Raw genomic sequence first — 12,970 nt, forward strand, 5'->3', positions numbered from 1 at the left:
GCAAACCGTAGTCTGTCTTTTTCATGGCGGTTTTGGAGCAGTGGCTTCTTCCTTGCTGAGCGGCCTTTCAGGTTATGTCGATATAGGACTCGTTTTACTGTGGATATAGATGCTTTTGTACCTGTTTCCTCTAGCATCTTTACGAGGTGCTTTGCTGTTGTTCTGGGATTGATTTGCACTTTTCGCATCATAGTATGTTCATCTCTAGGAGACAGAGCGCGTCTCCTTCCTGAGCGGTATGACGGCTGCGTGGTCCCATGGTGTTTATACTTGCATACTATTGTTTGTACAGATGAACGTGGTACCTTCAGGTGTTTGGAAATTGCTCCCAAGGATGAACCAGACTTGTGGAGGTCTACAATTATTTTTCTCAGGTCTTGGCTTATTTCTTTTGATTTACCCATGATGTCAAACAAAGAGGCACTGAGTTTGAAGGTAGGCCTTGAAATACATCCATAGGTACACCTCCAATTGACTCAAATGATGTCAATTAGTCTATCAGAAGCTTCTAAAGATCTAATTGTGGGGTACTTGTATTTTGAAAACTGTTGAATAAATACAGTACCAGTCAAAAGTTTGGACACACCTACTCATTCAAGGGTTTTTCTTTATTTTTACTATTTTCTACATTGTAGAATAATAGTGAAGACATCAAACTATAAAATAACACACATGGAACCATGTAGTAACCAAAAAAGTGTCAAACAAGTCGAAATATATTGTATATTTTAGATTCTTCAAAGTAGCCACCCTTTGCCTTGATGACACCTTTGCACACTCTTGGCATTAGTGGGACTATCATTTGTTTTTCAACAGGACAATGACCCAACACACCTCCAGGCTGTGTAAGGGCTATTTGACCAAGAAGGAGAGTGATGGAGTGCTGCATCAGATGACCTGGCCTCCACAATCACCCGACCTCAACCCAATTGAGATGGTTTGGGATGAGTTGGACAGACTTTACGCAATCTGGAAACCACATATCCCGAGGCCGCAAATTTGAGGAAAAAACTACCGAAGTTCTATCAACACATTGACTGTAGCACTCGACCACTGCTACTTCAACTTCTGGGATGCCTACAATGCCCTCCCCCCCTCCCTTCTGCAAATCTGATCACGACTCAATTTTGCTCCTCCCTTTCTATAGGCAGAAACTCAAACAGGAAGCACCCGTGCAAAGGACTATTCAACGCTGGTCTGACCAATCGGAATCCACCCGTCAAGATTGTTTTGATCATGTGGACTGGGACATGTTCAGGGTATCCTCTGAGAATAACATTGACGAATACACGGATACTGTGACTGAGTTTATCAGGAAGTGTATAGGAGATGTTGTACCCACTGTGACTATTAAGCAACCCTAACCAGAAACAGTGGATAGATGTCAGCATTCACACAAAACTTAAAGTGTGAACCACTGTATTTAACCATGGCAAGGTGACTGGGAATAACACTGAATACCAACAGTGTAGTTATTCCCTCCACAAGGCAATCAAACAGGCAAAACGTCAGTATAGGGACAAAGTGGAGTTGCAATTCAACGGTTTGAGACACGAGACGTATGTGGCAGGGTCTTCAGACAGTCACACACTACAAAGGGATAACCAGCCACGTCACAGACACCGACGTCTTGCTCCCGGACAAGCTAAACACCTTCTTCGCCAGCTTTACAACACATTGCCACCGACGCGGCCCGCTACCAAGGACTTTGGGCTCTCCTTCTCCGTGGCTGAGGTGAGAAAGACATTTAAGCATGTTAACACTCGCATAGCTGCCGGCCCTGACGGCATCCCTAGCCGCGTCCTCAGAGCATGCGCAGACCAGCTGGCTGGATTGTTTAAGGACATATTCAATCTCTCCCTATCCCAGTCTGCTGTGCCCACTTGCTTCACAACAATACAGACAAGACACACAACCTAAAAGTAAAAGAATGGAATTAAGGAATATATAAATATTAGGATGAGCATTGTCAGAGTGGCATAGACTAAAATACAGTAGAATAGAATACAGTATATACATATGAGATGACTAAAGCAAAAATATGTAACCATTATTAACCTCTTGGGGCTAGGTGGGACGCTAGCGTGCCACCCGTGGTGCACTCCATCAACAGCAGGTGCATTTCAAGAGCGGCAAATTTGAATCCAAATAAATGTCAAAATTCAAATTTTTCAAAAATACAACTATGTTACACCATTTGAAAGATAAACATCTCCTTAATCTAACCACGTTTTACGATTTCAAAAAGGTTTTACGGCGAAAGCATAAATTTAGAGTATGTTAGGACAGTACATTTACAAGAGTTGTGTGTAATGTTTTGTCAAGTCAAAGACAGGGTCACCAAAACCATAAAACCAGCTAAAATGATGCACTAACCTTTTACAATCTCCATCAGATGACACTCCTAGGACATTATGTTAGACAATGCATGCATTTTTAGTTCTATCAAGTTCATATTTATATACAAAAACAGCGTTTTACTATGGCATTGATGTTGAGGAAATCGTTTCCCTCCAATAACCGGCAGTCAAGTCAGCGTAAGAAATTAAATAATTAAAATTAGAAAACATTGGTAAAATATTATATTGTCATTTAAAGAATTATAGATTTACATCTCTTGAACGCAATCAACTTGCCAGATTTAAAAATAACCTTACTGGGAAATCACACTTTGCAATAATCTGAGCACTGCGCCCAGAAAAATACGCGTTGCGATACAGACTAGACGTCATGTTGGGGAGATCTAAAATCGAAAATACTATGTAAATAATCCATTACCTTTGATTCTCTTCATCAGATGTCACTTCCAGGTATCACAGGTCCATAACGAATGTAGTTTTGTTCAAAAAAGCTCATCATTTATGTCCAAAAATCTCCGTCTCGTTAGCACATGATGTAAGCCAGCCGGACTTCTCGTCATGAACGAGGGGAAAAAATATATTTCCGTTCGTTCAAACATGTCAAACGTTGTATAGCATAAATCATTAGGGCCTTTTTTAACCAGAACATGAATAATATTCAAGGTGGACGAATGCATACTCTTTTATAACGTATTGGAACGAGGGTACCCAACATGAACTAGCGCGCCAGGTGTCTAATGGGACATCACCGTTCCATGGCTCTTGTTCGGTCAGATCTCCCTCCAGAAGACTCAAAACACTTTGTAAAGGCTGGTGACATCTAGTGGAAGCAATAGGAAGTGCCAAAATATTCCTAAACCCCTGTGTTTTTCAATGGGATAGGTTTAAAGTCAATACAACACATCAGGTATCCACTTCCTGTCAGAAAATGTCTCAGGGTTTTGCCTGCCAAATGAGTTCTGTTATACTCACAGACACCATTCAAACAGTTTTGGAAACTTTAGAGTGTTTTCTATCCATATATAATAAGTATATGCATATTCTAGTTACTGGGTAGGATTAGTAACCAGATTAAATCGGGTACATTTTTTTTATCCAGACGTGCAAATGCTGCCCCCTAGACCCAACAGGTTAACCTGTTGGGGGTAGGGGGCAGTATTGACACGGCCGGATAAAAAACGTACCCGATTTAATCTGGTTACTACTCCTGCCCAGTAACTAGAATATGCATATAATTATTGGCTTTGGATAGAAAACACCCTAAAGTTTCTAAAACTGTTTGAATGGTGTCTGTGAGTTTAACCTCTATGGGCTAGGCGGGACGAATTCGTCCCACCTACGTAACAGCCACTTGAAGCCTGTGGCGCGATTTTCAAAACCTTAAAAATTCTATTACTTCAATTTCTCAAACATATGACTATTTTACAGCTATTTAAAGACAAGACTCTCGTTAATCTAACCACACTGTCCGATTTCAAAAAGGCTTTACAACGAAAGCAAAACATTAGATTATGTCAGCAGAGTACCAAGCCAGAAATAATCAGACACCCATTTTTCAAGCTAGCATATAATGTCACATAAACCCAGAAGACAGCTAAATGCAGTACTAACCTTTGATGATCTTCATCAGATGACAACCCTAGGACATTATGTTATACAATACATGCATGTTTTGTTCAATCAAGTTCATATTTATATCAAAAACCAGCTTTTTACATTAGCATGTGACGTTCAGAACTAGCATACCCCCCGCAAACTTCCGGAGGAATTCGCTAACATTTTACTAAATTACTCACGATAAACGTTCACAAAAAGCATAACAATTATTTTAAGAATTATAGATACAGACCTCCTCTATGCACTCGATATGTCCGATTTTAAAATAGCTTTTTGGTGAAAGCACATTTTGCAATATTCTAAGTACATAGCCCAGGCATCACGGGCTAGCTATTTAGACACCCGGCAAGTTTAGCACTCACCATAATCATATTTACTATTATAAAAGTTTGATTACCTTTTGTTGTCTTCGTCAGAATGCACTCCCAGGACTGCTACTTCAATAACAAATGTTGGTTTGGTCCAAAATAATCCATCGTTATATCCGAATAGCGGCGTTTTGTTCGTGCGTCCCAGACACTATCTGAAATGGTAAATCAGGGTCGCGCGCATGGCGCAATTCGTGACAAAAAAAATCTAAATATTCCATTACCGTACTTCGAGGCATGTCAACCGCTGTTTAAAATCCATTTTTATGCCATTTTTCTCGTAAAAAAGCGATAATATTCCGACCGGGAATGTCCATTTAGCTAAACTGAGGAAAGTAAACAAAGCTTTCGGTCGACGCGGGCACGCGCCTGAGTCTCACAGTACTGTAACCAGCCACTACCCAAACGCGCTACTTTGTTTCAGCCAGAGCCTGCAAAGCCACGATTCAGCTTTTTGCCGCCTTCTGAGACCCTATGGCAGCCGTAGGAAGTGTCACGGGACAGCTAAGATCCTCACTCTTCAATAAACAGAGACAAGAAGAACGACACCTTGTCAGACAGGCCACTTCCTGCCTGAAACCTTGTCAGGTTTTTGCCTGCCAAATGAGTTCTGTTATACTCACAGACACCATTCAAACAGTTTTAGAAACTTTAGGGTGTTTTCTATCCATATGTAATAAGTATATGCATATTCTAGTTACTGGGTAGGAGTGGTAACCAGATTAAATCGGGTACGTTTTTTATCCAGCCGTGTCAATACTGCCCCCTATCCTAAACAGGATAACAGAACTCACATGGCAGGCAAAAACCTGAGAAGATTCCTTACAGGAAGTGCCCTCTCAGACAAGATCTTGTTCTTCTTGTCTCTGTATTGAAGACTGAGGATCTTTGCTGTAACGTGACACTTCCTACGGCTCCCATAGGCTCTCAGAGCCCGGGAAAAAGCTGAATGATATCGAGGCAGCCCCAGGCTGAAACACATTTACGCTTTTGGCAAGTGGCCGATCAGAGGACAATGGGCTTAGGCGCGTGCACGAGTCGACCCCGTGCTTTATTTTCATTCCTCTTTTTACCTAAACGCAGATTCCCGGTCGGAATATTATCGCTTTTTTACGAGAAAAATGGCATAAAAATGTATTTTAAACAGCGGTTGACATGCTTCGAAGTACGGTAATGGAATATTTAGAATTTTTTTGTCACGAAATGCGCCGTGCTCGTCACCCTTCTTTACCCTTTCGGATAGTGTCTTGAACGCACGAACAAAACGCCGCTGTTTGGATATAACAATGGATTATTTGGGACCAAACCAACATTTGTTATTGAAGTAGAAGTCCTGGGAGTACATTCTGACGAAGAACACCAAAGGTAATAACATTTTTCTTACAGTAAATCTGACTTTGGTGAGTGCTAAACTTGCTGGGTGTCTAAATAGCTAGCCCTGTGATGCCGGGCTATCTACTGAGAATATTGCAAAATGTGCTTTCACCGAAAAGCTATTTTAAAATCAGACAGATCGAGTGCATAGAGGAGTTCTGTATCTATAATTCTTAAAATAATTGTTATGCTTTTTGTGAACGTTTATCGTGAGTAATTTAGTACATTTTTTGTAAATTCACCGGAAGTTTGCGGGGGTATGCTAGTTCTGAACGTCACATGCTAATGTAAAAAGCTGGTTTTTGATATAAATATGAACTTGATTGAACAAAACATGCATGTATTGTATAACATAATGTCCTAGGTGTGTCATCTGATGAAGATCATCAAAGGTTAGTGCTGCATTTAGCTGTCTTCTGGGTTTTTGTGACATTATATGCTAGCTTGAAAAATGGGTGTCTGATTATTTCTGGCTGGGTACTCTGCTGACATAATCTAATGTTTTGCTTTCGTTGTAAAGCCTTTTTGAAATCGGACAGTGTGGTTAGATTAACGAGAGTCTTGTCTTTAAAATGCTGTAAAATAGTAATATGTTTGAGAAATTGAAGTAATAGCATTTCTAAGGTATTTGAATAACGCGCCACAGGATTCCACTGGCTGTTACGTAGGTGGGACGATTTCGTCCCGCCGGCCCTCGAGAGGTTAAAGTGACTAGTGTTCCATTATTAAAGTGGCCAGTGATTTCAAGTCTATGTATATGGGGCAGCAGCCTCTAAGGTTCAGGGTTACGTAACTGTGTGGAAGCCGCCTAGTGATGGCTATTTAACAGTGGCCTTGAGATAGAAACTGTTTTTCAGTCTCTCTGTCCCAGCTTTGATGCACCTGTACAGACCTCGTCTTCTGGATGATAGCAGGGTGAACAGGCAGTGGCTTGGGTGGTTGTTGACCTTGATTATCTTTTTTGCCTTCCTGTGACATCGGGTTCTATAGGTGTCCTGGAGGGTGGGTAGTTTGCTCCCGGTGATGCGTTGGGAAGACCACAACACCCTCTGGTGATACAGCCTGACAGAATGCTCACAATTGTGCATCTATAAAAGTTTGTGAGGGTTTTAGGTGCCAAGCCAAATTTCTTCAGCCTCCTGAGGTTGAAGAGGCACTGTTGCATCTTCTTCACCACGCTGTCTGTGTGGGTGGATCATTTCAGATCGTCAGTGATGTGTACGTCGAGGAACTTGAAGCTTTCCACCTGCTCCATTGCGGTCCCGTCGATGTGGATAGGGGCGTGTTCCCTCTGCTGTTTCCTGAAGTCCACGATCATCTCCTTTGTTCGTTGACGTTGAGTAAGAGGTTATTTTCCTGACACCACACTTCGAGTGCAATCACCTCCTCCCTGTAGGCTGTCTCGTCATTGTTGGTAATCAGGCCTACTATTGTTGTATCGTCTGCAAACTTGATGATTGAATTGGAGGTGTAATTGGCCATGCAGTCATGGGTGAACAGGGAGTACAGGAGGGGGCTGAGCATGCACCCTTGTTGGGCCCCAGTGTTGAGGATCAGCAAAGTGGAGATGTTTCCTACCTTCACCACCTGGAGGCAGCCCGTCAGGAAGTCCAGGACCCAATTGCACAGGGTGGGGTTGAGACCCAGGGCCTCAAGCTTAATGATGAACTTGGAGAGTACTATGATGTTGAATGCTGCACTGTAGTCAATGAACAGCATTCTTACATAGGTATTCCTCTGGTCCAGATGGGATAGGGCAGTGTGCAGTGTGATGGCGATCGCATCATCTGTGGACCTATTGGGGCAGTATGCAAATTGAAGTGGGTCTAGGGTGGCAGGTACAGGAACAATGGTGGACATCAGACTGTTAAATAGCCATCACTAGGCGGCTTCCACCCAGTTGCGTAACCCTGAACCTTAGAGGCCGCTGCCCCATATACATAGACTTGAAATCACTGGCCACTTTAATAATGGAACACTAGTCACTTTAATAATGGTTACATATTTTTGCTTTACTCATCTTATACGTATATACTGTATTCTATTCTACTGTATTTTAGTCTATGCCACTCTGACAATGCTCATCCTAATATTTATATATTCCTTAATTCCATTCTTTTACTTTTAGGTTGTGTGCCTTGTCTGTATTGTTGTGAATTTTAAGATACTACTGCACTGCTGTATCTACAAACACAAGCATTTCGCTACACCCGCAATAACAGCTGCTAAACATGTGTATGTGACAAATAAATAAAATTTGATTTGAGCTGTAATCATTGCCGAAGGTAATTCTGAGATATATTGAGTCTGGGGTGTGAATACATATGTAATTTAGATATTTCTGTATTTCACTTTCAATAAATGTGCTAACATTTCTAAAAACATGTTTTCACTTTGTCCACAAAATGTGGAATAAGTCAAGGGCACTGTTTTATTTAAATCCATCACTTTTCTTTTTGTATTGACAAAAACAATTTTTTGAGCCCTAAAATAAATATTCTTGCCTGCCTTTCTTTTTTGGTTACTGACCTGTGGAACATTCCCCATTTAACCTTTACTTAACTAGGCAAGTCAGTTAACTAAGAACAAATTCTTATTTACAATGAAGGCCTACTCCAGACAACACTGAGCCAATTGTGCGCTGCCCTATGTGACTCACAATCACGGCCGATTGTGATACAGCCCAGAATCGAACCAGGGTCTGTAGTGACCCCTACTAGCGCTGATATGTAGTGCCTTAGACCGCTGCGCCACTCGGGAACCCTCGGGAGTGGTTATGGATACAGAGTTTCTGTATCCCAATTTGCCGCAAAATGCGGATATTGCTGTGCACGTGCAGGATATTTTTTGTGCCCACTCCGGTGATTACTTAGCTGCTGTGCTGAGTGCCCTGACGCCACTCACCCCTCCTTGATCGCCTTTGTCTCGTCACTGGGGTAGTTTACACATTTCATGTTGTACACAAAACTGTTCAAACTATTGCATTCCATTCCTCAGTAGGCATAAACGCGATTTCATGTTATTTTTTTCAGGAGGAGAGTAGGCTACATGCAGCTATTTAAATGTTTTACACAAAATACAATATCGACGTTTGTACAAAATGTGTTGTCAGTATTGCAAGCATACTGTAAATACGACATAAACAGGCCGTCTAGCGGTTCCATGTTTTTCTTAGCTGCTGACATGGATTCAGCTATTTATTATCGACACGATATCAGTTTATATGGCATAACTATGGCACCGGGCGATGCAAAACGAACTCGCCCAATGTCAGATTATTTTTTACCGGTCCTTATACACACTTTTTTCAGGAACCATGATATGGCAGCAACTATAAAGATTAGCCTACATAATCATACAGAATGTGTCCAAAGTGTAAGGACTGCGTCCTGCTTGTGCAACTGCAATATCCGTTACAACAGACAGACAGAGAAGGTTCATAGTATATCTGTTTTGGAATGTTCGTTCAAATCGCTGCAGGGTTTTTATTTCAGATATTCAGAAAAATAAGAGGCAAAGACAAAGGCTACATCATGGTTCAGAAGAGCGAAACGTGAAGGGAGGGGGAGTATGAGCAGCAGCTAAATGAGAAAAAAGGAAATAACACATGCGCAGAACGTGATTCGGATCCTCAGATTTAAAAAAGAGCTTTCCGGACGCAAAAACACCATATCCATAGCCATGGCCTAATTTTGATCAGTATGAAGAGGTATTATGATTGGTATTGTTGATTACATTCATTATTGTTGTATTTCCTCACAAAACTCAGATTAGACTCAGATTAGTAAATAAGGGCTAGTTGTAAACGCAGGTTACCAAAAATTATATCATATTTTATTACGGTATTTAGACATATTTACATAATTGTATAAAATGTCACCTCTTTACATCAACTAGAAATAAGATAATAAAAAATATATATTAAGTCTAATTCATACATTTGAATGCTAATAAATTCTGGCTAAACCGTTTTTGGTCAATATGGCATTCTTAAACTGTAATAAAACATTTTTTGTCCATTTAGTGTATTTTTATCTTAATATCAGTTTCAAATCGTAAAATGTTTCTATAACACCTCATTTTTACAGTTGAAGACAGTGTTACATTTAACCCAGTCTGTGGGGTTTAAATGTAACATTTCACCTCCACCACTTTCGGTTTAAATTGTATATGACTGGTATGTCCTAGAAACGTAGTGACAGCGGGCAATGGTAGCTGAGACATGTAGCCTATGTTTGTATAAAAATATTATTAATCTAACTCCGTTTTTTCAGAAATAAGAAAAAGTGTTAGCCCCGGTCTACCCTATGCCATTGCTTATATATATATATATATATATATATATATATATATATATATATATATATATATATATATATATATATATATATATATATTATAACAAGCTTGTGCGAGTGTCACCACAAACATCTCTTATCCTATACAATATGAGATATGTAGGCCTACTCGTTCGTTCATATGTCATAACTTGCATTAGCGGCAAAGACATAATTATTTGTAGCCTAGACTAAATCAGGTATGACTGAAGTTACTTACAGTGAATTAATGTCGTTCGGGATGATCCTTGGGACATAGGAAGATCCAAAACAAATGATGGACTCCTTGGAACAGCTGCATGCTGAAGGACATCTGGAAACCCTTTTTAAAGAAATCGGCGTAGCTATGTACAAGCACACAAATGAAAATAACACGCAGTTTTTAACTATTGACAGCATATTTTTTGTCGGACTTGCATGTGTGAGATAGCAATAAACGCCGGGCAGATTACAAGGCTTCCTTCCACCCTGCGACATGAAATGCTGCACTGAACCCCTTACATCAGCAATTCAGCTGCAGCTCCCTTCGCGCAATTTAATTATTTATTATACCCTGTACTCTGTTGATAGTTTGGTTAAAGAGCGGTTATCTTCACAGCAGACTTTCGAGTGTAGCCGCATAGGTTTAGCGTGCATTTAGCTTGCTTGTTTATAAACTTCAATGAATACCGGTATGATTTTTGTAGGCTAATTGCAATTATAGTCTAGCATTGACTGTAGGCAACATGTCATACTTCTAGCCTATGAAGCGTTCGTTCTACTCACATCACCTTACAGGCCAAAAGTCAGTTGATGAAACATTGTAGTGCTTATTTCAATAATGCATATTACTAGATACATCATGCTAGAGCAAATACAATATTTGATCAACTGCTACCCATTGAGCCAAATAACGTTTTCCGGACATTGAAATCAGGTTCATTTTCTGTTCTAAATTACATGTGAAAATACGTATTTTCTGGATATTGAATTACAATTTAAAAGAGAAAATGGAGCCAACTGAAGATTGCTGTGTGGAATATGTATTATTGCTCTCATCTGTCAAAAAAAAAAAACAATGGAACACTTCAACTGCAACATTCTCAGTAAAGGTTACAGAAACGTTTTTGTCTTGCTATGACTGTGATATGTGGTTGTTTATATACCTTAATTGAATGCACTGACTGTAGATCTCTATATGATCAAAATGTACATGTAAAAATTGCCTGGTATGGTTCTAATGAGCCCGCTCCAAACATGACCACGTTTGGTTGGTCTGGATCGGACCAAATCTGAACCGATCATAGACATCTACATTTCACAAGTTGGACAGTACAGCACAGTACAGTGAGTAGAGTGCAGTACAGTACAGCACAGCAGTGTTTAGTTCAATAGAGTGGAGTACAGTACAGTAGAATACAGTACAGTAGACTACAGTTAAGTACGTATAGTATAGCAGAGTACAGTACAATTCAGTACATTATACTTTACTCTACTGGAACTCTCAGGTGTGCCGCGAAACATTTCCTAATCTTGATAATTTTTTGGAACACACTTATAAACGTGACCTGTGGAATGTACATGGAATTTTGATTTGGGAGCACCAGTGCCACTCAGATACTACATTGTATGGCACACATGGTTAAGGTTACATCTGTATTGTTGTTTCAAGTTCTGTGGCTCAGGCTGTTGTTACATTTGTATCATTTGAGGGGCGTGCATCAAAAAAGTAATTTGTATCATTTTACTTTGCCTGGAGCTCCATTAGCACAGGCAAGTCTGATTAGGCTTAGCTGTACCACAGCCTCTGCAATAGAAACAAACGGAGCATGGCTCTGTCCATGCACAGCAAATATGCAGGTGTTAAAATCTCGGTGTTGAGGTAAATAGTTAGAGTATGTTAGAGCACAGTGTTGAATTTGCCAAAACAAAATCTCATATAAAGCCGGTTCTATGCACAACCTACACCGGCATATGCAAACTGTGCACCCAACTGTGAAGCTAGCTGTAGTGGAGATTCGAGAAACTAGCGGGCCTGCTGTGGATAGTGGTGGAGCCAGCACCTCCACACGTGGAGATGTATCCACTCAGTCAAGTAGGCCTACTCTGCGACTCTAAGCAACGCAGTCTTCTATGGACCAGTTTATGCCAAAGTCTATGTCTATAGCAAAACAAGGCCAAATTGATATTGCATTGGCTAAAATGATTGCCACCGATTTCCAGCCATTTCTGATCGTGGAGGACAGAGGTTTTAGAAATTATAGCAATAGTCTAAATCCAATGTACACAATTCCAAGCAGGAAAACCCTTTCAAAATCACTTATTCCACAACTGTACGAGAGCACACAGGCTTCAGTGCGGGAAAGAGTCCAAAAAGCTGCAGCAGTTTGCCTTACCACTGACTGCTGGACATCAAGGGTAACCAATTCTTACATGTCGGTTACATCCACCACGCTGATCCTCAACACAGGGGCCCCTCAGGTGTGCATGCTCAGTTCATTCATGACTGCATGGCCAGGCACGACTCCAACACCATCATTAAGTTTGCCAATGACACAGCAGTGGTAGGCCTGATCACCGACAACGACGTGACAGCCAATAGGGAGGAGGTCAGAGACCTGGCCGTGTGGTGCCAGGACAACAACCTCTCCCTCAACGTGATCAAAACAAAGGAGATGATTGTGGACTACAGGAAAAAGAGGACAGAGCACGCCCCCATTCTCATCGACGCGGCTGCAGTGGAGCAGGTTGAAAGCTTCAAGTTCCTTGGTGTCCATATCACCAACAAACTAGAATGGTCGAAACACACCAGGACAGTCGTGAAGCGGGCACGACAAAACCCATTCCCCCTCAGGAGACTGAAAAGATTTGGCATGGGTCGCCAGATCCTCAAAAGTTTCTACAGCTGCACCACCGAGGGCATCCTGACTGGTTG

At 40.9% G+C, this 12,970-nt stretch overlaps 1 protein-coding gene across 1 annotated transcript in view; it reads right to left on the reverse strand.

Annotated features, from left to right (window-relative positions):
• lgi2a (leucine-rich repeat LGI family, member 2a) overlaps nt 1-10,556 on the reverse strand; it is a 38,398-nt gene extending 27,842 nt beyond the window's left edge. Inside the window, exon 1 of the mRNA XM_014207467.3 lies at nt 10,277-10,556. Coding sequence (XP_014062942.1) covers nt 10,277-10,533 — 257 coding nt within the window. The 5' untranslated portion in view covers nt 10,534-10,556. The remainder of the gene's footprint in view (nt 1-10,276) is intronic.
• Nucleotides 10,557-12,970: the final 2,414 nt, after the last annotated feature.

The sequence above is a fragment of the Salmo salar genome, chromosome 07, assembly GCF_965601325.2.
Source record: "Salmo salar chromosome 07, fSalSal1, whole genome shotgun sequence".
Lineage (NCBI taxonomy): Eukaryota > Metazoa > Chordata > Actinopteri > Salmoniformes > Salmonidae > Salmo > Salmo salar.